The following is a 23716-nucleotide window of genomic DNA, read 5'->3' on the forward strand; positions in this document are numbered from 1 at the left end:
TAGGTAAGTATGTTGAATGTTCAATTGAATGAGGGAAGTGTCCAAGGACCTTTCAAAGGCAACTCAAGATCCTTGTAAAAGTGGGGTCAACTGCAAGGCAAGGCCCAGGATTCAAAAAGACAAGATGTGGATGCCAGGACCAGAGGTGATTCGTTGTTTATTCATACATCAGGATAAGAAGAAGAGATAATCATTCGAATGGGTCGTCAATCATGTACAATCATGATTGTCGAGAGGGTTGATCATGACAACGACAATGAGTGAGTGAATGCCTAGAACTCATTGTTCTCACCATCACCGACTGGCTCCTCCTCTCCTCCATTGTCACTGTGGTCATCGCCATTCATCTCGTTGTATTGCTGGTACTCATAGACGAGATCATTCATGTTGCTCTCGGCCTCGGTGAACTCCAACTCCTCCATGCCCTCATTGAGATATGGGTGAAGGAAAGCCTTGCGTCTAAACATCTTGGTGAACTGTGATGAGACACGTGTGAACAACTCCTGGATCGATGTTGAGTTGCCAATGAACGTTGCAGACATTGGCAGGCCCACAGGTGGCACGTCACAGATCGATGACTTGATGTTGTTTGGTATCCACTCAACAAAGTGTTGAGACTGCTTGTTCTGGATTGAAAGCCTAGCGAATGAATGAATGAGTGAGTGAGTGAGTGTGCGAGTGGATCTTGTCGAGGATGTGACTTACATTGCTTCGTCGACTTCCTTGGTGTAGATCTTGCCTCTGAAGAGTGCTGAGGCAGTGAGGTACTTTCCATTGCGGGGATCGGATGCAGCCATCATGTTGCTTGGGTCGAACATCTGTGCTGTCAAGTCAGCAACACTGAATCTATTGTAAGAAGCTTGTGCCGAAGAGAACAGTGGAGCAAAGCTGACCATGAAGAAATGAAGACGTGGGAATGGAATAAGGTTGACTGCCAACTTCCTCAGATCGCTGTTAAGCTATTGATTGATAATATGATCATTGATTGATTGATTGATTGGAGTTAGAGTTGATTGTAATGAATGAATGAATGAATGAATGTGCATGTATACATACCTGACCTGGGAAACGAAGACAACATGTGACGCCACTCATGACTGTTGAGATGAGTTTGTTGAGGTCACCATAGGTGGGCTGCGCAAGCTTGAGTGTTTTGGAACAGATGGTGTGGAGTGCTTCGTTATCTATACACATGACTTCGTCGGCATTCTCCACCAGTTGATGGACGGACAGTGTGGCGTTGTAGGGCTCAGTGACAGCAAGCGATACCTTTGGCGATGGCACCACTGAGAATGTGCACATCATGCGGTCTGGATAATCTTCACGTATTCTAGCGATCAGCAACGTGCCCAAACCTGAGCCCGTGCCTCCACCAATCGAGTGTGTCACCTGGAATCCTTGCAGGCAGTCGCATGCCTCTGCCTCCTTCCTCACCACATCCAGTACACTATCAACCAACTCTACTCCTTCAGTATAATGTCCCTTGGCCCAGTTGTTTCCTGTACGATCGATTGAATGAGTGAATGAACGAGATGACTTGAATGACTTTGGGCATACATACCTGCACCTGATTGGCCATTGATCATGTTGTCTGGTCTAAAAGACTTGCCGAGGTCACTGGCTCGGATGGTGTCCAGAGTGCCTGGCTCGAGATCGACGAGGACGGCACGTGGGACATAACGTTGGTCGCGGGCCTCTGTGTAATACACATTGATTCTTTCCAATTGCAACTTGCTAAGATGTGCATCGGTTGTGGCTTTATGTGATCCATCATGATCAATGCCATGCTCTTCGGAGATGACCTCCCAAAACTTTGTTCCAATCTGGTTGCCGCATTGGCCGACCTGCAAATGTACAATCTCTCTCATTATTAATAAATTGTTATTTGTTGTTGAATTGTTGAATGTTATTATTCAATAATAAAAATCTGTATATGTAATTATCTCTATGAATATATATAAGTAAGTAAGCAATACTATGTGTTCAAGTGTTGAAGTTGAAGTTGAAGTGGGAGAAGTAGATCTGTGTTTGGCGCGCCACAACTTGGAAATTAACTCGAGCAGTGCGTGTGTGTATTTGTGTTTCCGCGCGGAAACAAGTTGCCACGTTGTCTTCTGCATCAAGAAGTACAATGAATGAGCGAGAGATGGAGAGAGATAGAGAGAGAGAGAGACAAAGAGTGAATCATATATATATGTTTATTGGAATGTGTTCAATCTATTGTCCATCTCTTTCTTCTTCTTGATGGATAGCTTGTTGCGCCAAATGGTGTAGACGACTGCGATGACAACACATGTCATGAAGGCGATTGATCCTACAATGATACCAACCTTTTGCATCTTGGTCAGTCCACTGTTGCCACAGCCCGATCCCTTGGTCTCGACAAGTATCGTCCAACTAGGATCCAACGCCGCGTAGTCCGTGAAGAATGGCAGACTCGTTGCCATTAGCGCCTGAACAGTTGATGCATCCTTTGTCGCGTTGAGCACCTCATTGTTCACGCGAACAACACGACCATCGACCTCACCATTGGGATGGAAGGAGCCTGAGAGCACCCTGCCATTGAGTGTCATCTGCACGCTGTCCTTCTCTGCCTCGCTGCCCGAGCTGCCACAGATGGGGCCATTGTCTGTGAACGACACGCCAAACAACACCTGCAGCACGTTGACTGAAGAGGCAAAGGAGTAGGTGTCGAACTTGACCGAGAACTTGGTGGCGCCGGGCGACATGTACAGCGACTCTCCAGCAAAGTGAACGATGGCGCTCGACACAAAGAACTGGATGGTCACATTGACGGTCGTCGTCCTGCCGGGGAGCGGCGCAGAGTAGACAAAGTGATTCTCATCATTGGTCGTGTAGTTGAAGAACGTCCAGTTGGCTATCTTGTACTCGTGCACCAACTCGCCAGTGGACGACACCTCGCGTATCGAGTGGATCTCAATCCTGGATGTGGATGATCCTGAGCCGGGGTTGGTCGCCGGCTCGGTGCTGTTACCATCTGGTCGCGTAGTGTTTGAGATCTCGGACGTGCAGTTGGCGCCAGTGTGTAGCGCATCGCACACGCACAGATTGTCCACGCAGCTGCCAAAGATGCAGTTGGAAGTCGAGCACTCATAGTCGCTGGGTGGCAATTCTGGCACGTAAGGAATGATCGTGATGATGTTGGATGGGAAAGGATTGAACACTTGGAATCGGAACGTGTTGTAGTTGGACGGCAACTTGAACACGGCCACAACATGAACGGACATTGATTGTGAGTATGTTCCAATGACTGATTGGCTGTTGTTGGAGAGGACGTTGCCAGTGAGCGATGGGTTGCCGTTCAGGTTGGAGCCAAAGCTGCGGCCATAGATGGTCAGATCTCCACCCAGGACTGAGATAGGGTCATTGGACTCGATTACTGGTGGTGTCAGTTCGGTGTCGACGATGCTGATCACTGAGGAGAACAACGCGGACAACTCTGTTGTGGGGTATCCACGCAGGTTGAAGCTGTTGTCCATAATACCATAGACTGATGCGTAGATGTAAGGCATGCCTAGACCAAAGCCATATGGTACATTGATCGTGGCGGCGTACTTGACTGAGTTTCCAACACGCTGTTGCTCGATAGCTGTTGACGAGATAGTCTCGCCATTGAGTGTGGACAGGTAAATGACGGGGGCATGGATGTTAGATACACCACTGCCACCAGTGTCCGAGACTGTGAGAGCGAATGATACTGTTCGTTGGAAGCCTCGGACGTTCATGGTGGTCGGGGTCATTGTGAAGGAGTCGAGTGTTGGTGGCAAGGTTTCGGGTGCAGTCGGACAGGTTATAGTCATTGATGGGTTGTACACTGATGGGTCTTGTCCGATATGCATCAAGGGATCAAAGAGGCCTGGGTTATTCGTGGCTGAAGTGTAGCCACTATTGTCAGTCAGTGAGATACCAGAGATTGTGTAGGTCTGAGTTACACAGTTTGGTTTGGCTGGCAACACAACACGATAAGTTGAACCTGATACCAAGTTGGCTGTGGCTGTAAAGTCCAAACGAAGACCCAATGGATCTAGATTAGAAGTTACATTAATGTATCCATTCTTGAATCCATTGACATCATCCTCCAAAGTGATCAACCATGCATTCACCGAGTTGGTCTCTGTCGATGTGCTGACCTTGGCGATCAAGGGTGGCATCATGTCAGCATCTAATTGATTGATTGAATTAGGTGTGTTAGTGATCGATCGAGTGAGTGAGCGACGGGACATAGACTCATACTCTTTGATGTGACTGTTGCTTGACTTTGTGCTCCATAGACACCGTAGAGATGTTGCCAGGTGATGGAACCAACGTTGGAGAGGATGGCGTATGGTAGGAAGGTGGTGAACACTCTGGCTGGAATGGTGAATGGGACGGCATACATCTGGCGTACATAGTCCCAAGCACCTTCGAATGTGTTGTCCAAAGTCAATGATGATTCAGACATCTGATCAAACAATAGTGCTATTCTAGGCCGTAGAGACGTCTGTGCATTCCTGACGTTAAAGTACAACACATTGTTTGATGGACCAGTGGACACATCGCTGGTGGTGTTCTGGAAACTGATGGCTGTGATATCACTTGGTGACCAGTTCACAATTGATGGAACGGAGGGCATTAATAAGAACTCCTGAACCAATGGCGCGCCACGGTATGGCGTGTGGACTGGTATGTTCACTTTGTTGCTGCTATAGTCGATGATGGAGAGGGACTGTGGCAGTGTGGACAAGAAGATGCAGACGCGGGACATTACACCATTGGTTACAGAGCCCTCGACAAGGTCGGCAGAGGTCAGTGTACATTGTGGGGACAGCACTGCCTTCATCATTCCACTCAAGTCATCTTTGAATGTAATTGTCACCACATAGGTGTAGGTGCCAATCGGTGTAATGGTGACGTCCCACATGAACGGCATCAATTGGTCGGCAGTACTAATGGCTTTGAACACATTGTTGGATTGTTTGTTACTAGTAGATCCACTGTAGGACAAGGTGTTGATGGTGTTGCCAGTGAATTGTTGGGCGAAGAAGTAGTCCATGGCGTAGTTGGCCGAGGCGAATGTGCCATTGGCTAAACCATAAGGCAGTGGAGGGTTAGGGTACACGGTCTGGCCTGAAGTTGTGATGGTGAACGAATGATCCAGTGCACTCAGGATCTCGACCTTGCCAAGTTGGAAATTGGACGGCAGATCCAACACACTGGTTTCCAGTGATAGCGAACTTAACGCTGCACTGGTGTCCTTGGGTGTGTAGATCAATGTGGCCACTTGATCAGTATGAATGGTGTTCGTGCCATCAACATAATTGATGTAGAGTGTCGTGTTTGGTGTACTGTAGGTTGATCGTCCGTAGAAGATGGCCGAGGTAAGGTTGCCAACGAGTGGTTGGGAGTTGGATGCATAGGTAATTGATCCAGATGAGGTCTGAGAGTTACTAGAGCCAACAAGTCCTTTTCCAAGCTCAAGTCCAGTCATGCCAAAGCTATGATGTACCGTGGAAGACTGAGGTGGTTGGTAATAATATGGTACAATAGTGATTGATGGTGACTCTGTTTGATTGATTGAGTGTGTAAGAGAGTGAGTGAGTTGGGGGATCACTCCTACCCGCATACCGAATTGTTACTTACGTGTTGTCAATTTGCCAATACCTTTGACCAACCCATTGAAGTAGTTGTATCCGTTGGCTGCTATGGTTATGGTGGCAGAGTCAAAGTAGGTGCTGGTGGTGCCCGCCTGCTTGATGACAAATAGGCTGAACTCAACTTTATAAAGACCCAAGTCAGGTTGGACTAGAGTCACAAGACATTGTACCTGTGGATTGGTCGAGCTACAGGTGAACCTGAATACAGAGTTGGGCTGTATGTTAAAGTATGAGGTTGCCTTTGATGTTATATAATTGTACACTGGCGTAGACAGTGTGACCTGGGACGTTGGCGGATCACATGTGTTCACAGTTGTGAACTGTTGTGACTGGGCTACGTAGGTCATGGTCTCGCCAGTCAATCCACGTGTGCCAGAGCTAGCACGAGAGACCACCAAGAACTTATCGCCATCACGGCCCACCAGTGTTGGTGATTGGATGGACAAAGCATTGGTGTTTGAAGTGACGGGGAATGTAGGATTCGCCTCGGTTGTGTTATAAACTACAACATAGTACAAATTAAGAGGACAAGTGCTGGCCTGGTAGTCAGGCACTGTCAGTGCATTCCAAGCGGCATGCGTGTCTGCTTGTTTTTGTGTTCCAAAGGATAAAGGTTAGTTGGGGGTTCGCTGGTTAGAGTGCGAGGGCGAGGGTTGAGGGAGGGTTGGGTGGCCGATGGATGGCACGAGATGGCAGAGTGATGTCGTCTGGCGAATTACCAGACGAGTTCCAAGCCATGTGACATACCAATGAACGAGAATAATATTATTACAAGTGTTGCAAGAGAGATGCGTCGGCACATTCTTTTGTGTTTTGGTGGTGAAGTGTAAAGTTAAGGAAGGTGATTGATTGATTGATTGATTGATTGAATGAGTGGATAGATGGAAGATTGGGTTGGATGAATGGATGGATTGGAATGGTCACAACCAAATTTGGTTGGCAAAATGTTATGGTTATGATACAAATATAGAATAAATAAATAATAAGTATGGTCTGTATGTATGTAACGGTACGAATAGTATGTTCTGTCTCTGATTGCAAGTTGAATGTTTGTTGCGGGATGGGACACGTTTAGTGTCAACAATCCATCCATCCTTCCGTGGATAGTTGATGGGTTTCTAGGGATTAATCAATCTAATCAGCCCCGCTGTCTTTAGCCGAGGCGGCAGCTGATGCTATTCTGTCTGGTCTAATTGTGATGGGGCATGGTTTAAGGGGGTAGCGTGAGAAGTGAGAAGTGAGAGAAGTTGGAAGAGTCCGATCCAAACCTCCTTATCAAGACCGTCCCCCATTGACGCTAACTTATTTGTTGTTGTTGCACTGCTACTCCCCATCCATCAGCCAGCGGCATGGATTGAATGAGAGGTTGAAAGAGATTGGTAATGGTATTGAACACTGATGGGGACATTGATGGGGAGTGTAGGTGCACCCCAAAGGATCAGGGGATTGATGGACGGTAGTTATGGCATCGGGGGTTTGTTGGAGGATATCGGGCCACCACACTTATCAAGATAATTTGGACCACGGTCCAGTGGCTGTTTTTTTGATCAAAACACGTGATTTGTTTACATGATTGGTTTGTTTGAATCTGATGCGTGGTGCGCAACACGCAAGAGACTGAGAGACACTTGAAGTTTGTTAAGTCGCTGCCCATCTTTCCACTCCACTCCCATATCAATGGGCTGTTGCCGGTATCAAGCATTGTATATATTGACAATAATATTAATAATATAACCCTTCCTTGTGGTAGGTTGTTGTTGTTGTTGGATGAAGTTCCCTCTTTACCATGACAGTAAGTAGGTCAAGTCCGCATGGCTTTTGGATCGGAGTAGTCATTCATTGCCGCGACTGGGCACCCTCCCAAAGATCTTTGTCAAAGGGGGGCTGGTTCCTCTAACAACAAATGACAGTTATTTGATTCTTTCATTTACTTCTTCATCTTCCTTCTCGATCTTTCCATATCTCTAAGTAGTGTGAAGATCCACCATGGGTGAGTAGACTGAATGTTCGTCGCTTCAATCATTCGATGCCAGGGACTACTCTTCATTATTGTAGTACAAGGCACTGTCAACCTTTATATCGTTTTGACTGTCCAAGATACATACCAGTGATCGGACTTTATCTGATTCATAATAAATCATGAATGAAAGAATGAACCTAATTACACATGAATGTGTAAATGGGAGGTATCTTCAAAATGATGATGAAAGGGCACCTTCTTTGATCTCTAACAATCACTCACACCACCATCAATCAAATAATCAATCAAACAATCACTCACACACAAACCCACTCTCCCGACGATCAATCAAACATTCAAGCAATCTACCAATCAAACAAACAAACAATCAATCAATCAATCAAACATTACTCGTGCGTACACACTGATGTTTAATCAGTAGAATACTACCATGACGGATATGTTTGGAACAACAACAATAGCAAACTATGTGATTGACTCGGATGACTTGGATGTGGAAGGATGGCACTCTGTAAAGGTGGATGGTCGTGTGCCTCAACCAAGACATGCTCATACTTGTACATTGATTGGCGACATCATGTGGATATTTGGAGGCTATGGACTTGGAGGCATACACCTTGGCGATCTCAGCCGCATCGATCTGCGATCAGGCCGTTGGGAGCGTATCAAACACACGACAAAGCTTCCAGCACGCCACTCACACACTGCCGTCTCGTATGCCGGCGATCTCTGGATCTTTGGCGGCATTGGCACTGGCTCGGCCGATAATGTCTACAACGACCTGTGGCGCTACGCGCCCGCCGACGACACATGGACAAAGATGGTACCTGCGCAGGGCTATACACCCGAGGCACGCTGGGGCCATGCCGCCGTGATCTATCAAGGCGCGATGTATGTGTTTGGAGGCATGAACGAAGGCTTCTACAACAATGTACTGCGCTACGACTTTGCGGCCAACGAGTGGACCAACGTGGCAGTGCAGAACACTCAAGTGTCGCCAGTGCCTCACGGACGACAGTATCATGGCATGGCGTTGGTGGGCTCTCGCATCTATGTCTTTGGCGGCTACGATGGTCTGGTGTGCCCCAACGACATGTATGAGCTCAACCTCGACACTCTAGTATGGCGAGGCATTGTATCGGCTTCGGGCCGGCACACTATCAGACGGGGCGCCGTCACAGTCGCACACGGCAGTGTGATCTACCAGTTTGGCGGGCGATTCAAGAATCTGACAGATAGTATGCTTCGATTCGACACGACCACGCTCGAGTGGCGCGAGGTAACTCTTGCCAACCGACCATCCAAGCGACAGTTTGCAGCGGGTGTCATCTACAATGACAACATCTACGTCTTTGGCGGCCAGAGCGACTACAACGAGAATGACATCCATAGATATCAGTTGCCTCAGGTGTCAGCTGCAACGGAAACACGTGGCGGCGGTGGCAGCGGCAGCGGTCAGAACGTCTCAAAGGTTCACCCAACATCACCATCATCATTACTGGCGTCTAACTTTGGCCAACTGGTAGACAACCCGATGTACTCTGATATCCAGTTCAAGGTTGATGGCAGGACTATACACGCACATCGATGTATATTATATTCGCGCAATGAACACTTCAAAGCAATGATCACGAGTGGAATGAAGGAGACTGTTGAGGACATCATCCACGTACCCGACACAACCTACGACGCCTTCCGCGCCATTGTACATTATCTCTACACCGGACAGCTGCGGTTCAGACAGATCGACCTGCTGGAACTACTATCACTCTCAGTATGTGTATCCATTGGCATGTTTGATCAATCACTCACTAACTCATACTTACATGTAGGACCGCTACTTGATCAAAGAAGTGAAGGAACAGTGTGCCAAGTACTTGGTACATGTGGCTAACAAGGCCAACATGGACCAGATGAGACACCTGGCCGATACTTATAACATTGATGAGCTGAAGGCCAAAGTGGCCACCTTTGAGGACGGCACAACTCCTTCACAATAAACGCCAATTGTAATATAGAGATAAAGATGGTGTTGTTTATTATTTGGATGGCATGGTGCGTTGTCCCTGTTAGGCAGGGCAGGCAGCCAGATGGACGGACCGACGGACGGACGGGTGAGTACAAAGAATGATGAATGGATAGGCTTACTCCTTCTTCTTCTTCTTCTTGTCCTTGGCTGGAGACTCCTCAGCCTCGAGTGAGCGCTTCTTGTCCTTCTTGGATGACTTCTCCTCCTTCTCCTCCTTGTCCTTTTTGGAGGACTCCTTCTTTGGGGTCTTCTCCTTCTTTGACTCTTTCTCCTCATCCTTTGACTCCTTGTCCTTTTTGGAGGACTTCTTTGGTGTCTTCTCCTCCTTGTCCTCATCCTTATCCTTCTTGGAGGATTTCTTTGGTGTCTTCTCCTCCTTATCCTCCTTCTTTGACTCCTTCTTCTCCTTCTTCTCCTCCTTCTCCTCGTCCTTGTCCTTCTTGGATGACTTCTTTGGTGTCTTCTCCTCCTTGTCCTCGTCCTTGTCCTTCTTGGAGGACTTCTTTGATGACTTCTCCTCCTTCTCCTCCTTCTCCTCCTCCTTGTCCTTCTTGGATGACTTCTTCTTTGGCTTCTCCTCCTCCATCTCCTCATCCTCCTTTGGCTCCTCCTTCTTTGACTTGGACTCCTTCTTTGACTCCTCCTTCTTGACCTCCTTCTTGGACTCCTCCTTCTTTGGAGTGTCGACCTGCATGGACTCCTCGCTGCCGTTGCTAGTGTTGGTGTTGCTGCCGTCCAAGTAGACGTAGCTGTTGTGCCAGTTGGCTGGAGTCTTCTCGTTGGGCTTGCCAAACTTGTCGAGAGTGCCCTCGTTGATCATTGTCTTCTTCTTCTTGGCGTTCTCGCCCAGACCCCACTTCTTGGGATAGACGTCTCTGTCCATGATGACTCTCTTGATGGTGGCAACGATGCCGTGGTCGCAGGTGGCCAGCGATGTGGTGGTCATCTTGGCGATGGCGATGGCGATGGCCTCACCCTTGGTGGTGATCAAAACGACCTCGTCGTCAACCTCAATGTCCTCCTGGTATCTGAGCAGACCTGGGATCATCAGCTTGGCACCGTAGCAGATGGCGTTGACGGCGCTGTCCTTGACGACGATCCTCTTGTAGTTGGTGAGCACGGCCTCGAGTGGCTGGATGACGCGACGCAAGTAGGTCTCATCCTTCTGGTTCTCGTACTCGTACTGAGCGTCCTTGACGTCGTGCATGGTGACCATGCCCTCCTTCTCGGACATGATACCGGAACGAACTCTGCGCAGCTCCTGCATGTGACCGCCGACGCCCATCAACAGACCAATGTGCACGCACAGTGTACGGATGTAGGTACCAGCCTCACAGTCGACCCAGATGAGGCCGAGGTTGCGCTCCTGGTCGTACTCGAGCAGCTTGGAGTGGTGGATGGTTCTGACACGCAATCTCTTCTTGACGGCAGACTTCTCGGGTGGACGCTGGAACAGCGCACCGGTCAGAGTGCTGACGGCCTTGGACAGCTCGCTCTGGTCGTCGATGGCGTTGTGCAGACGCACGATGCCCATGTACTCCTTACCGGCGCTCTGCTGCGACTTGACGAGACGGGTGGCACGCTCAATGCAAACGATGAGACAGCCAGTGACCTTTGGGTCGAGTGTGCCAGAATGACCGGTCTTTTCGACCTTGAGGATGTTCTTGATCCACGAGACGACCTCGTGAGATGAGGGGTTCGATGGCTTGTCCAGGTTGATGATACCGTACTTGACGTACTCCTTGATGGGACGCTTGAGGGGCGAGTGTCCCATTGGGATTGGAGTGTAGTGTCCTGTTCTAACCATCAATTTGTCATAGTTCTTCAACAACAATGGCCACTTTGAACAATCCAACACTGGAGTCTTCTCTGGCTTAATAGAGAGATCACTGTTGTCGCTGCTGCTGCTGCTTGACTTTGATTTCTTCTTATCTATATATATGTGATTGTTATGTGAATGAATATTAGTATGTTTGTTTGATTGATCATTCATTCATTCATTCGTTCAATGATTGAGTGATTCATAGTCAAGTCGCATTCGGCGATGAACGAATGAATGAATGATATATATAATATAATCTCGAGAGATATATTGATTGATAAATTACCTGACATATCTATGTATTCTTCTTCAAGAGAGAGTGTATATATATATGTACTCGTAGTTAGTAGGATGGACTCAACAATAGACTATTGAACAAAGACATTCATGTGTGTGTCGGCACGACGAGTACATTGTTTTGTTGTCAATTTTTCACGAGTCGAGTATTGTGCTCGTCTTATTTTTTTTTAATTTTTTATGATTCCCATCCTTCGTCTTTGGGCACGATCATAGTAACGTTTAACATTCATTATTGGTCATCATACTACAACAGATGAATTCATTGTATTACATCAATCAAACAATCACTTTATAACAACAAATAATATTTATTAATGATTTGACAGCTGTACCTTCAAACAAAAAACAACCAACAACAATGACAATTAGATTGTGAGATGGAGCAAAGTACAAAAGGCACAGGTGTCTATTCTATCCATGATTGATTTTTGATTGCCAGAGTTAGGCGATTAAGAATGATGGAGTCTTCATGTTTGTGGATAGAAGTCCTGTACCCATCAGTCAATCAATCTATGTTTAATTAAAAATACAATCTATAATAGTTATAACTTTGGTTATGGTTCAAAAACACAACAAACTTGTTTAATCTTAAATAATTAGGAAGTTTGTTGGAATATCTTTCCAAATCGACCTCAAGATTGTGACCTTTGATTAAACATTACATCTGAATATCTCTTTCATTCTTATGACCAAGCCTAACTTCAATTTTATACTTACTCATTCATCCAGCCAAATTTGATTGTTTAGATATTTCTGTAATATCTGATAGATTGAATTCATTGATCCAATCCATTGATGGACCGATTGATTGAATGAACCTGATTTGGTTGGACATCAGATGTCAAGACCTGGTCCTTCTCTAACCATGGTATTCCTGTGTGTCATTGTCGAGTCCAGACACACACTTTCGTCATCGTTTTCTCACACTTTCGTCTTGATAGAGAATCTGATTTCAATCACGGACTAAGTATACTCATCAATCAATCATCATTATCATACAAGACGAGAAATATAGAGAGAGAGAGATGTTGACAAGTGGAGCAAGAATATTGATGCGATCAGCAAGACCACTGATGCTTTCAAAGAGCAGAGTGGGTATCACAACTACAAAGACTTCATCGACTGGTTCATTCGTTGGACTGGTAGGAAACAACAACAGCAAAAGGAGCGCATTTATGTCACAGACTGAACACACAACATTTACAGCTACACCAATGGCCACTGCATCAACATCATCATCTACATTACAGCCATCGAATGGCTTCACATCATCGAGTTTAAACATTAGAAACAGGTAACCAATCAATCATCATCATCATGACTCAATCCTTGGAGTGATGATGACACTAACTCATTCAATCATTCAATCATTCAATCAATCAATAGAATTACAAAGAATGCTATATCAGTATTTGATCTACTATCAATGTCAGGTATGTTGGTGAAGTCCTTGTACATTCACGCCTTATTCACTGACCCTTTCATTCATTCATTCATTCATTCATTCATTCATTCATTCATTCATTCATTCATTCATTCATTCATATTCAATCAATCAATCACCAAACAACAGGGGCAGACGACGATGATGGAGTATAATTAGTCTAGATGAAATAAAGATAGTACAAATTATTGAAGGACAACTGTAGTAGTAGACAAGACTAGACTTGGTCACCATGTACAAAGTCATTACGTGTGACCATCACACCACCTTTCGCCCGACATCAACAACTTTCGTGAACTTGATACCATGAGTTGTCTCATTTGACTCAACACAACAACAACAACAACAACAACAACAATCAGAAGAGAAGAAGACTAGAGATAGAGAGATAGATAGGTAGATAGAGTCTGAGGATTATGTATAGATTGGGTATACATTATAACCTGCGTGGGATAACATGTCCACGATTGACAGCAACAGGTGTATCTTCAATGTTTGTCTTGCGACCTGGTCATTGGCATCAATTGCAACAACAACATAACAGCATCAGGAGCATCAGGAGCATCAACAGCAGTAGTATCAACAGTATAATCAATCATAGACAATATACAACAACAACTACAACAACACGAAAGACAAAGACAAAGACAGCACAGACTGAGCCAAGATTATTAGTTCCCCAACAACAGGAACTTGATGCAAGTAGTGCCATTGTAGTGTCTAGATTGAGTAACAGAGAGAAACAGTTCTTTGATATGTTTAAATCAGTAGCCAGCCATTATGGAGGCAACATTCATTTGCGTGTCTCTGGTGGATGGGTTCGTGACAAGGTAGGTTTGGGGACGCGTCGCTCAGTCAGGTATCAATCACTTCACTAACCATGTCACACATGACAATGACAATGACATCAGTTGTTGACGACGACTTCGGCGAATCCAAAGAAAGTAGATGACATTGACATTGCCATTGATGGCATCACTGGACGTGAGTTTGTCGATTTGATCGAGAGGTACCGTGTCGAGAAGGGACTATCCCAACAGAAGTGTATGTTTGTTATGATTGCTACTCGCGATCGAGTTCATTGACCAACATCATCAATACATAGACCTCATCAGGAGCAACCCTGAGAAATCCAAGCATCTGGAAACAGCAGCAATCAAGATTGATGGATGTACCTTTGACTTTACTGGCCTCAGAGCAGAGGACTACGACCAACACTCAAGGATACCAAAGATTGTAAGTGACTGCACCTCGGTCCATCACTTGGTTCAGCACTCACTCGCTCAATCAATCACTCCTTTAGTCAGCTGGCACACTGGAATCTGATGCACATCGACGTGATATTACAATCAATGCATTATATTTCAATCTGAATACGTACATGGTTGAGGACTATACTGGAAAGGGATTGGATGATCTGCGGAAAGGTATAGTGCGCACACCACTTGAGCCCATGATCACTCTCCTGGAAGACCCTCTTCGCGCACTTCGTGTCATTCGCTTTGCAACTCGCTTCAACTTCCAAATCCATCCAGCACTCTACAAATCATTGACATCCAGTGATGTTCGAGTATGTACTCTGGATCATTCCACTCACTCATTCAATCAATCACTCACTTAATCAATCAACCAAATATTAGAAATCATTGGAACTTAAAGTGAGCAAGGAGAGGATATATGTCGAGTTCACAAGTATGATGTCATCATTCAAATCTGGAGCAATACAGTATTATAGATACTTGGTCGGTACGGGCTTGGTAGATGCCGTGTTCCCATTCGATAGCATGGTTAAACAACCGGTGGAGATGAGTATGTGGCTAGACTCACTCAACCATCTCACTGTGACCAACAACAAGAACAACAACAATCTATCAGTTCCAAGACATCTTGAGAAAGAGATAATACTATCTTCATTATTACTTCCATTATATATCAAGTATGGAAAATCAGATAATATCAATATGGAACAACTATTGATGGATTTCAAATTGCCAAAGAAGGAGATTAGAGCTGTTCTATCAATAATTCAATCACAAGAGATCATTGCCAAGAGTGTATCAAGCATGTTGATGATCAGTCCCGACACCCTATACCATCCCGATCAATTCGAGACATCACTTCGTCCATTATTAGAATGGCTACGTCACAATCAATACTGGCAAGCTGGTCTCTGGTTATCATCAGTCCACTTCAAACTTAAGTTTCACAGTCCAGATTTCAACAAAGGTATGTTTGAATGATTCATTGATTGAATGATTGGTACACTGACTGACTAACTGATGACGAACAGACCAATTCTGGATTGAGTTTGAGAAGTTGATACAGAATAGTCTGGAGAAGATGGCCAACCAACAGTATTGCCTTGATGGACATGAGATCAAGGATGCATTGTCAATACCTCAAGAAGAATCAAAGCCAATCACAAACATCATTGATGAATTATTAATATGGCAATGGAAATACAATATTTGTCATGACAAGATAACAAAGGATGATGCTAAACACTTTGTTCGTGGACTATGGGCTCAACAACAACTGCCACATCAGTGATGATCAAGTGAAGTGTGAAAGGGTACCACTCACCATTCCAAGTTGTTTCTGGAAGAACCCATAAATACATTGATTTAGAGTGGATAACATGGAAGGAGAGTTCTGGATTAGTGATCAATAGCATGCTCCAAGTGTTCGCAATCATACATAGTTGTATGCAAAGGAAACTTGGGCAGCACTAACCAACAATCCATCCATCACTCAAAGCGTCACCATAGTGTTCACGCCTAAGTAATACTATGGTATTTTTTAAAGTATGTAAGTTCACTTCAATCAATCAATCAATCAGTCAATCAATGTATCCCTAACAATCAATCAATCAATCACATTGCGTCCTTCTCAGTTATAACATTCAATCAAACAAACAAACTAGAGAGGAGTCCAGACGAGTTCGCCAAGAAGGTGCAACGACCGTTGCACAATGATGTTGTTGTTGTTGTTGCCTCTGTAACAAACAAACAAACAAATTGAAGAGTGATGGATGGATTGGATTGATCAATCAATCAAATAATAAATAGACTTATATGTCCTGTGTCGGGTACAATATCTTATCAGTAGTCACTACAACAGACTACCTCTTGTTCCTCTTCTTCTTCATCATGATGAGTGTAGCGGTCGCTCGGCTACACACCTTGTGTGAATGACGACGACGACGAATACCTTTACTGAATGAAGGGATGAAGCACTTTATTCAGAAGAGCTTGGCTTGACCTTGCCCACCAGTATATATCGCTCCTCAAAGAATGATGCCCAGTTGTTGAGTGCGTCCAATTCGTCGGGAGTGAGTGATGATGTGTCTGGTTGGTTGAGATCAGACTTCTCAAACGATGCCTTGGCAAGACAGCGTGTGGCATCGTGACCGGCAAAGACATGATAGTCGCCACCTGGTCCATAGGTCGATCGCTTCGGACTGACATCGAATATCCTGCCCTTGATAGCGATGAATATAGCATTTGTCTCGTCTATGCCAGTGTATCCAGCCAGCTCCTCCAATGTATAATCGCGCTTCTCATATACTGGCTTAGGTCTTGGTGCAACGACTGGTGGGGGAGGTGTGAACCATATCGTCTTGATCAGATATATGATGATCGCTACCAAAATGGCCCATGTAACTTCTTCAGGTATATCAAACATCTCTATTTCTTTCTCTTTCTTTCTTTCTTTGTTTGTTTGATTGATTGATTGCTTGACAAGTGTGTGTTTCAAGGTGATCAATCAAGTGAATGATGAATAAAATTGTGAGTGTGAGGTAAAATGTGATGTTCCATCCAATGATTACGACGATGATGGTTAGTAATGAAGATGGGAAGACAATAGCCAATTTCTCCCCAAAATCAAATCACAAGTTATCAGATTCTGCATTAGTGACTATGAAGTCAATATACTATTCTTAGTTATTGGATGTTTATTATCTACAGATAATACTTTCCAAGTTGGGATATCTGATGGTTTGTGGGAAATAATCCGGAAGTTGATCAGATTTTAGTGATCCATTTGATCAATGATGAATCAATCAATCAATCATTTTCAAAACTCAGACAACAGATATCGAACAAACAAACAAACAAATAATCAGATCTTCTTACTTATTAATAAAAAATGACAAAGACAAAGAGACCAAAGCCACATTTAAAGAAACCTTATGGTACACCTACTGTCACCTCACATACAAAGAAGGACTCGACGACTGATGATGATCAATCAATGGAGCAGGTGGAGAAGAGTCCACAGTTTGTAATAGATGGATCGATACTGGAGGGTGGAGGCCAGATACTCAGGAACTGTGTAGCCCTCTCATCACTCTACTCCAAGCCAATACTCATCGAGAAGATCAGACACAACAGAGATCAGCCAGGTTTGAAGGCTCAACACAAGGCCGGCATTGACTTGGTCGCGCGAATGTTCCGCGCCCATCTTGACGGAAGCAAGCAGGGCTCAGTCACCTTATACTATCATCCAAGAATATCACCCTCTTTGATCAAGGAGCACGACATTGAGGCGGACACTGGCACTGCTGGCAGCATTACACTGCTGATACAAGTGTCAATGCCATGTCTATTGTTCGCGCCACACTCTATCAAGCTCACACTCGGTGGAGGCACCAATGTTGACTTCAGTCCTGCAGCAGACTACCTCCAACATGTATTCTTCCCAGCGGCCAAGCGATTCGGTATCGACGTAGATATGGAGATCAAGAAGAGGTATGCTTTGTCCAGACACGTGCATGGACATGTCAAGATATATATCATCACAGACACATGACTCACTCAATCACTCAATCACACAGAGGATACTATCCCAAAGGAGGTGGACTGGTAACATTGATCACTCGACCAATCATTGGAACGCTACAGCCAATCACAATTATGAACAAGGGTAACCTCACCAAGATCACTATAAGGGTCAACTTCACATCGACCAGGATATCAATACAGGTCGCAGAACGAATGCTCACCGCAGCGAAAAAGATGATAAAGAAGGATTACAAGGTATGTTCGTTTGGTAGACGCGCGCCACATTGTCCAGACATGAAGATTAGACTCACTAACTCTTTGTGTCACTCACGAGCAGAAGGTAGAGATAGTGGAGGATATAGTGGACACTGCCAAGTACACGTTTGGTGATGGTGTATCAATTTTGTAAGTGTCCAGCCAGCTGATCACAATCTTACCCATCATCACTCACTCAATCACTCACCCATTCAATCAAACAGTATAATGGCAGAGACTGACACTGGATGTATTTATGGTGGATCAGCTAATGGTGCTATTGGTATCCCTGCAGAGGAGGTTGGAGAGACTGCAGCAATATCAGTGTTGAATGATCTGTTGCATGGAGGATGCATGGACGAATACCTTCAAGATCAATTGATTATCTTTATGGCGTTGGCTAAAGGCAAGAGTCAGATCAAGACTGGACCGCTGTCCCTACACACTCAAACTTCGATTCACTTCTCAACCATGCTCACTGGATGTACATTCACAGTCACACCTGCGCCAGACCGACAAAGAGGCGAGGAGACATTCATCATAGCCTGCGATGGCATTGGATACATATCAAACCAACCTCAGCCTGGTGGTGTTGTTGTAGCTGCAGAGACCGCGCCAACCACATCAACTACATCCACTACATCGACAACTACAACAACAACAACTACATCATGAATGAATGAATGAAAGGATTGTATTGTTGGACATACCAAGCAAGGCTCACGCCTTGTTGACCACGCCTGCACTTCCACCTGTGACCAACTGTCTAAACAGTTTGGCATAATGATTCCTTTGATCAATGTTTCCAATATCATTGTTGGTAACACTCATATCCAGATAGATGTCTTTGAGCAGTTGTACATGTCCAATCTGTTTCGCTCCATCCATTGCCTTTGTCATATAATACAGTGCCTCTTGAAGTTTGCTAGTTCGCTCCTGTTTCGAGAGTGATGGTGTGGCGACACCAACTATACACTTTGCATAAAGGAGATTGAGTTGTGCGTGCAGGATACAGTCCTGGAGCACCAGAGGCTTGGTGCTATCGAGTAGACTGCGTGCCTTCTCGAAGGACTTGGTGTGGAGATGTGAGTTGGCCAGGAGGAGATTGGCCTCGGCCAGGTGTCGGGGAAGGTTGTGTTGCTCGGCCAGGGACAGCGCACAGAGCATGTGGTTCAGGCCAGCTTGGTGGGCCAAGTCGCCGCCCTTGCATCGCTGATAGAGCGTGGCCAGCAGGATGTGGAACTGCGTGAGATTTGCCGTGCAACCATATGCCTTGGCCAGCTCGATCGCGCCATTGAGGAACTGGTGGCATATGTCAAACTCTTGTTTGGCAAGGTATAGCTGGCCAATGCGCTCGTAGGTGGTCAGAATCTGTGGCCAGCCTGAGCACTCAGAGTCGTCCGGCGAGAGTGGATTGAGCAGGGCAAGCAGCGACTCGATGAGCAGCTCACATTGCTCAAGATCATTGATGGCCAGTGAGTGATCAAACATGACCGACTTGATTGTGAATGGAAGAGATGTTTTGATGTGATTGTAGTAGGGGAATTGTTGGATGCAGTGTTGGAAGATTGCTTTGGACTTGTTGTAATTGCCTCGTTTGGATTCCAACACGGCCATTTGACAATATGATTGAATTGAGTCCTTGCTTGATGAGGAGTCCAGTGAGATGCGTGATGTTGTTGTGTTTGATGTTGACGCCGCACCATTCAGGTGCAATGATAGCTCGGAGAAGTATGTTGAGAGGTCGCCGTTGCCGAGCATGTCCCAGGCGGCCGCCTTTAGCTGGACGCCCGCAATGCTGTCCTTGTTGAGCAGTTGACTTTTCTCAATTGGTTGGAATATGTCGTGCCAGAGCTTGGAGGGAGGGATGGCTGTCGTGGAGGATGACGTCCTTGTTATCGCCTCAGGTTGACCAGAAGTCGAAGGGTCAGCTGCAGCCGTGCTCATGCTGGTCAGATTAAGCTTGGCCCTTGACAGGTAGTTGAGTGAGGACAGCGAAGACAGCTCCAACTCCTCAGCTCGCTTGATGCCTTTGTCCAGGATGTCCTGTTGTGTATGTGATCGGAGCGGAGTGAACAGGTGATGATCGTCAAATGATTGAAGAACAGACTTGTGTTGGAACTTGCTCAGTTGGTGCAGTGCCAATGCCAGCGAGGCGTGATCATTGCGTTCCTGTGCAATGCGTATCGCTTCCTGCAATGAGAGATAAGCTTGTTCGTAATGGCCAAAGTGGAAGTGCACCTTTGACAAGTTGAGCACAGCGTATGGCAGGAATGTAATATTTGATTGACTCGTGTCACTATTGCAATAATCAAAGTATCTATGTAGTTCCTCAATAGACTGCTCATATTCCATGTGTTCGATATTGGTCAGGAGGCTAAGTTACATCATTGATTGATTGAGTCAGTGAGTCAGTGAGTGAATGATTGATTGATTGATACTATGGGTGACGCGATGGACATACTTGATATATCTTGTCTTGTTCACATCTGGTAGGATTGACTTTAGTTGATCAATCTCCTTCTGGAGACTCATCGGGTTAACCTTGCCAATGGAGTTGTTGACTCTGACCATCTCTTGGATCGCAAATCTCTCTTGATCGAATGGTGAAAGGAATGTAATGTTTGATCCTAATCCTGATGTTGCCGTCGATGTTGATGTTGATGATGACAAGGTATCATGGTATTGCTTCATGTATTCATTAATCTGTTCGTACAGATGTATTAAACCATCAAACATTAGATTGTTGAATACCATTAGTACCTTCTTGACATAGATACCAAGTATACTCTTGACATTGATATGTGCACCACCAGTCTGCATCGAGTCATCCTCATCCTCTTCATCCTGTCTCGACTCTTCAAACAATAAAGCAAGGCTACTAAAGAACTCGTTCAAGTCATCAATAGTCTCAAATGTAATCTACAATCAATCGATTGATTTAGTGAGTGAGTTGGCAAGGACAGTCAATCAATCGATTACATACACATTGTATCAGATCATCGTCCAAGTATGACTTTGATAGTTTGGCCACCTGTCTAAGCTCTGTATCAATGAATGTTCCGAGCAGAGGTTCTTTAAAGTTGCTTGGGTTCTATGGTTCATTCAATGTATGAGTGAGTGAGCGATTGATTGGATGAGAGTGATCGAAATGAATGAATGTATGTACCTTGATATGTTTCACAAGTAACAATGATAGAGACTTCTTTTGAATTGGGTTGAGTTGACCATTGACATAATGATCGATGACTGAACATAATGTGATCTTGTGAGGTGTCAACCGATAACTGTTGTCCATCGATATGGGTAAGATCGCTTTAAGTAAGTATATGTCTATCTAAGTTGTGTAGGCGCGAAGTGAAGATCTTAAAGTGGCGCTTAAGCCCATTCAATTTCTTTTCTCATTCAAGTCCAACTTCACTTCCTTTCCACTTCTCACTCACTCATTCACTCATTCATTCACTGTGAACACAGACATGCTGTCGCGTCTAGCAAGTAGGATAACACTAATACAAAACAATAGAGTTGCAACAAGGTCATTATCTACACATACATACTTCAACAATAACAACAACATATATTACAATCGACGAACAATGAGTACTTCATCAACAACTTCAACATCTTCAACATCTTCAACATCTTCATCAACAGCACCTCAACAACCACCAAAGGGTGGCGCACCTCCAGGTAAAGGAGGTGGAGGAGGAGGTGGAGGCAAGAAGGGAAACAACAAGAAGGCGGATGATGGATGTTGTACACCAAAGCCAAAGTCAAAGCAACAGACTGTTGAACCTTCAAAGTACAAGTACTCGACACCTGCTGTAGTGGACATGCCCGACGATGCAAAGTACGTCGACTCTCACGTCCACGTCGACCAGATTCTGATACGTATGAACATGACACTGGACCAATTCCCGCAGTTTGCCGCGGCCAACTTCCCGCCACAGTTTGAAGCCTGTGTGCAGGTGTGCTGCGACCCGATCGCCCTCGACTACACCGACATGCTAGTGGGATTCGCGCCAATCTACGCAGCGTACGGCGTGCATCCACACAATGCCAAAGACTACACCGACGACATTGAGCAGAAGCTGATCGAGCGCATGAAGCATCCAAAGACAGTGGCCTGGGGAGAAATGGGCCTGGACTACTTCTACAACAAGTCGGTGCGTGACGTGCAGCTGGAAGCCTTCCGTCGCCAGCTGATCGCCGCCGTCAAGTGCAACAAGCCACTGGTCATCCACAGTCGCGAGGCAGAGGCCGACACGCTACAGCTGCTCAAGGAGAACGTGCCCAAGGACTGGAAGATCCACATCCACTGCTTCACATCCGACGCCAACTTTGCCATCCAGCTGCTGGAGCACTTCCCCAACCTGTACATTGGCTTCACCGGCTGCATCACATTCAAGAACAGTGAGTCCATCCGCGACTCGCTGTCTATCGTCCCCATCGACCGACTGCTGCTCGAGACTGACGGCCCCTACATGACACCTGAGCCCTTCCGTGGCAAGATCGCACACTCTGGACACATACCAATGGTTGCCAACATTGTTGCCGCTGTCAAAGAAATGCCTTTAGATGAAGTATTGACTCAATGTCGTATCAACACAACGATGGTATATGGTATTTAATCAACAACGCAACAATTACAATACACTGGTATTGCATTCAATCAATCTGATTGTGATTGGAACTATTCCTCGGACGATGACGATGAGCATGATGACTCGTCATCCAATGGTTCATTCTTCAACTTGTTCTTTATCTCATTGTGCACCATGTACTCTGCACTCCAACGATCTCGGTCTTTCTCTGCCAACTCGGCATACTTGTTGAGATCTTCATTACTAAGTTCATCCCAAAGACCAAACACAATAGTATCAATTCGGTGATAATCTTCCAAAGGATGTTCAGCAATGACATGTGGCGTCATCTCCTTGACAAACAGATGGTAGGCAGACAATGGGTCACTAGGTACGATAGGATCAACTTGAATAGGCTTCTCATTTCTCCTCACCAGTTCATCATTAAGTGCATCCGATGATGTATCTTGCAAATCCATCATAACTATTTGTTCATACATTCATTCATTAATTCAATGTCTAAGTACATTATTTATATGATTGATTGAATGACGTACCTCTGTTTTCGGGATTGTACTTATCTATCAAGTTGCTGGACACTCCTCTGGGTATACCAATATGACATAGATCTTGGATATTATGATGTTTGAGATAATAACAATTTATTGAATGATCATCAATTATCTTCATTACATAATGATCCAAAGGAATTCTAAGTGAACATTGATTTAAATATAACTTTATATCTTCCATAATTTCTAAAATTTGTTGTCCAAATTATTGAAAAAAAAATAATTATTTATGTTAACTTTATTTAAATATTCTTTTGAACTCTATTATCTTTATAAGATTTCATTTTCAACA

General features: G+C 45.0%; 10 protein-coding genes across 10 annotated transcripts; 5 read left to right on the forward strand and 5 right to left on the reverse strand.

Moving 5' to 3' along the window:
- Positions 1–272: 272 nt before the first annotated feature.
- Positions 273–1868, reverse strand: SAMD00019534_105460 (hypothetical protein; the record flags this gene model as incomplete). The annotated part of the gene is made up of 4 exons (XM_012894384.1): positions 273–639; positions 706–959; positions 1057–1499; positions 1562–1868. 4 exons carry the CDS (start codon positions 1866–1868, stop codon positions 273–275), a joined length of 1371 nt encoding a protein of 456 aa, XP_012749838.1.
- Positions 1869–2198: 330 nt separating this feature from the next.
- On the reverse strand, positions 2199–6456 carry SAMD00019534_105470 (hypothetical protein; the record flags this gene model as incomplete). The annotated part of the gene is made up of 4 exons (XM_012894385.1): positions 2199–4183; positions 4255–5562; positions 5641–6240; positions 6402–6456. 4 exons carry the CDS (start codon positions 6454–6456, stop codon positions 2199–2201), a joined length of 3948 nt encoding a protein of 1315 aa, XP_012749839.1.
- A 1609-nt stretch (positions 6457–8065) lies between these two features.
- Positions 8066–9635, forward strand: SAMD00019534_105480 (hypothetical protein; the record flags this gene model as incomplete). Its single annotated transcript, XM_012894386.1, has 2 exons — positions 8066–9409; positions 9468–9635. The coding sequence occupies 2 exons, from the start codon at positions 8066–8068 to the stop codon at positions 9633–9635; spliced, it is 1512 nt and encodes a 503-aa protein (XP_012749840.1).
- Positions 9636–9779: 144 nt separating this feature from the next.
- Positions 9780–11779, reverse strand: SAMD00019534_105490 (hypothetical protein; the record flags this gene model as incomplete). The annotated part of the gene is made up of 2 exons (XM_012894387.1): positions 9780–11596; positions 11773–11779. 2 exons carry the CDS (start codon positions 11777–11779, stop codon positions 9780–9782), a joined length of 1824 nt encoding a protein of 607 aa, XP_012749841.1.
- Positions 11780–12961: 1182 nt separating this feature from the next.
- SAMD00019534_105500 (hypothetical protein) lies at positions 12962–13385 on the forward strand (the record flags this gene model as incomplete). Its single annotated transcript, XM_012894388.1, has 3 exons — positions 12962–13080; positions 13173–13219; positions 13360–13385. The coding sequence occupies 3 exons, from the start codon at positions 12962–12964 to the stop codon at positions 13383–13385; spliced, it is 192 nt and encodes a 63-aa protein (XP_012749842.1).
- Positions 13386–13721: 336 nt separating this feature from the next.
- SAMD00019534_105510 (hypothetical protein) lies at positions 13722–15780 on the forward strand (the record flags this gene model as incomplete). Its single annotated transcript, XM_012894389.1, has 7 exons — positions 13722–14060; positions 14142–14274; positions 14336–14466; positions 14534–14800; positions 14871–15039; positions 15106–15456; positions 15521–15780. 7 exons carry the CDS (start codon positions 13722–13724, stop codon positions 15778–15780), a joined length of 1650 nt encoding a protein of 549 aa, XP_012749843.1.
- Positions 15781–16467: 687 nt separating this feature from the next.
- Positions 16468–16914, reverse strand: SAMD00019534_105520 (hypothetical protein; the record flags this gene model as incomplete). Its single annotated transcript, XM_012894390.1, has 1 exon — positions 16468–16914. The coding sequence occupies one exon, from the start codon at positions 16912–16914 to the stop codon at positions 16468–16470; it is 447 nt and encodes a 148-aa protein (XP_012749844.1).
- A 465-nt stretch (positions 16915–17379) lies between these two features.
- On the forward strand, positions 17380–18944 carry SAMD00019534_105530 (hypothetical protein; the record flags this gene model as incomplete). Its single annotated transcript, XM_012894391.1, has 4 exons — positions 17380–17981; positions 18068–18269; positions 18352–18419; positions 18494–18944. The coding sequence occupies 4 exons, from the start codon at positions 17380–17382 to the stop codon at positions 18942–18944; spliced, it is 1323 nt and encodes a 440-aa protein (XP_012749845.1).
- A 45-nt stretch (positions 18945–18989) lies between these two features.
- On the reverse strand, positions 18990–21567 carry SAMD00019534_105540 (hypothetical protein; the record flags this gene model as incomplete). Its single annotated transcript, XM_012894392.1, has 4 exons — positions 18990–20646; positions 20734–21191; positions 21256–21363; positions 21439–21567. The coding sequence occupies 4 exons, from the start codon at positions 21565–21567 to the stop codon at positions 18990–18992; spliced, it is 2352 nt and encodes a 783-aa protein (XP_012749846.1).
- A 178-nt stretch (positions 21568–21745) lies between these two features.
- SAMD00019534_105550 (hypothetical protein) lies at positions 21746–22897 on the forward strand (the record flags this gene model as incomplete). Its single annotated transcript, XM_012894393.1, has 1 exon — positions 21746–22897. A coding segment is annotated over one exon (1152 nt), but the record flags the coding sequence as incomplete, so codon positions are not given.
- Between the last annotated feature and the right edge of the window lie 819 nt (positions 22898–23716).

The sequence above is a fragment of the Acytostelium subglobosum genome (assembly GCF_000787575.1).
Source record: "Acytostelium subglobosum LB1 DNA, scaffold: scaffold27, whole genome shotgun sequence".
NCBI classification, from domain to species: domain Eukaryota; phylum Evosea; class Eumycetozoa; order Acytosteliales; family Acytosteliaceae; genus Acytostelium; species Acytostelium subglobosum.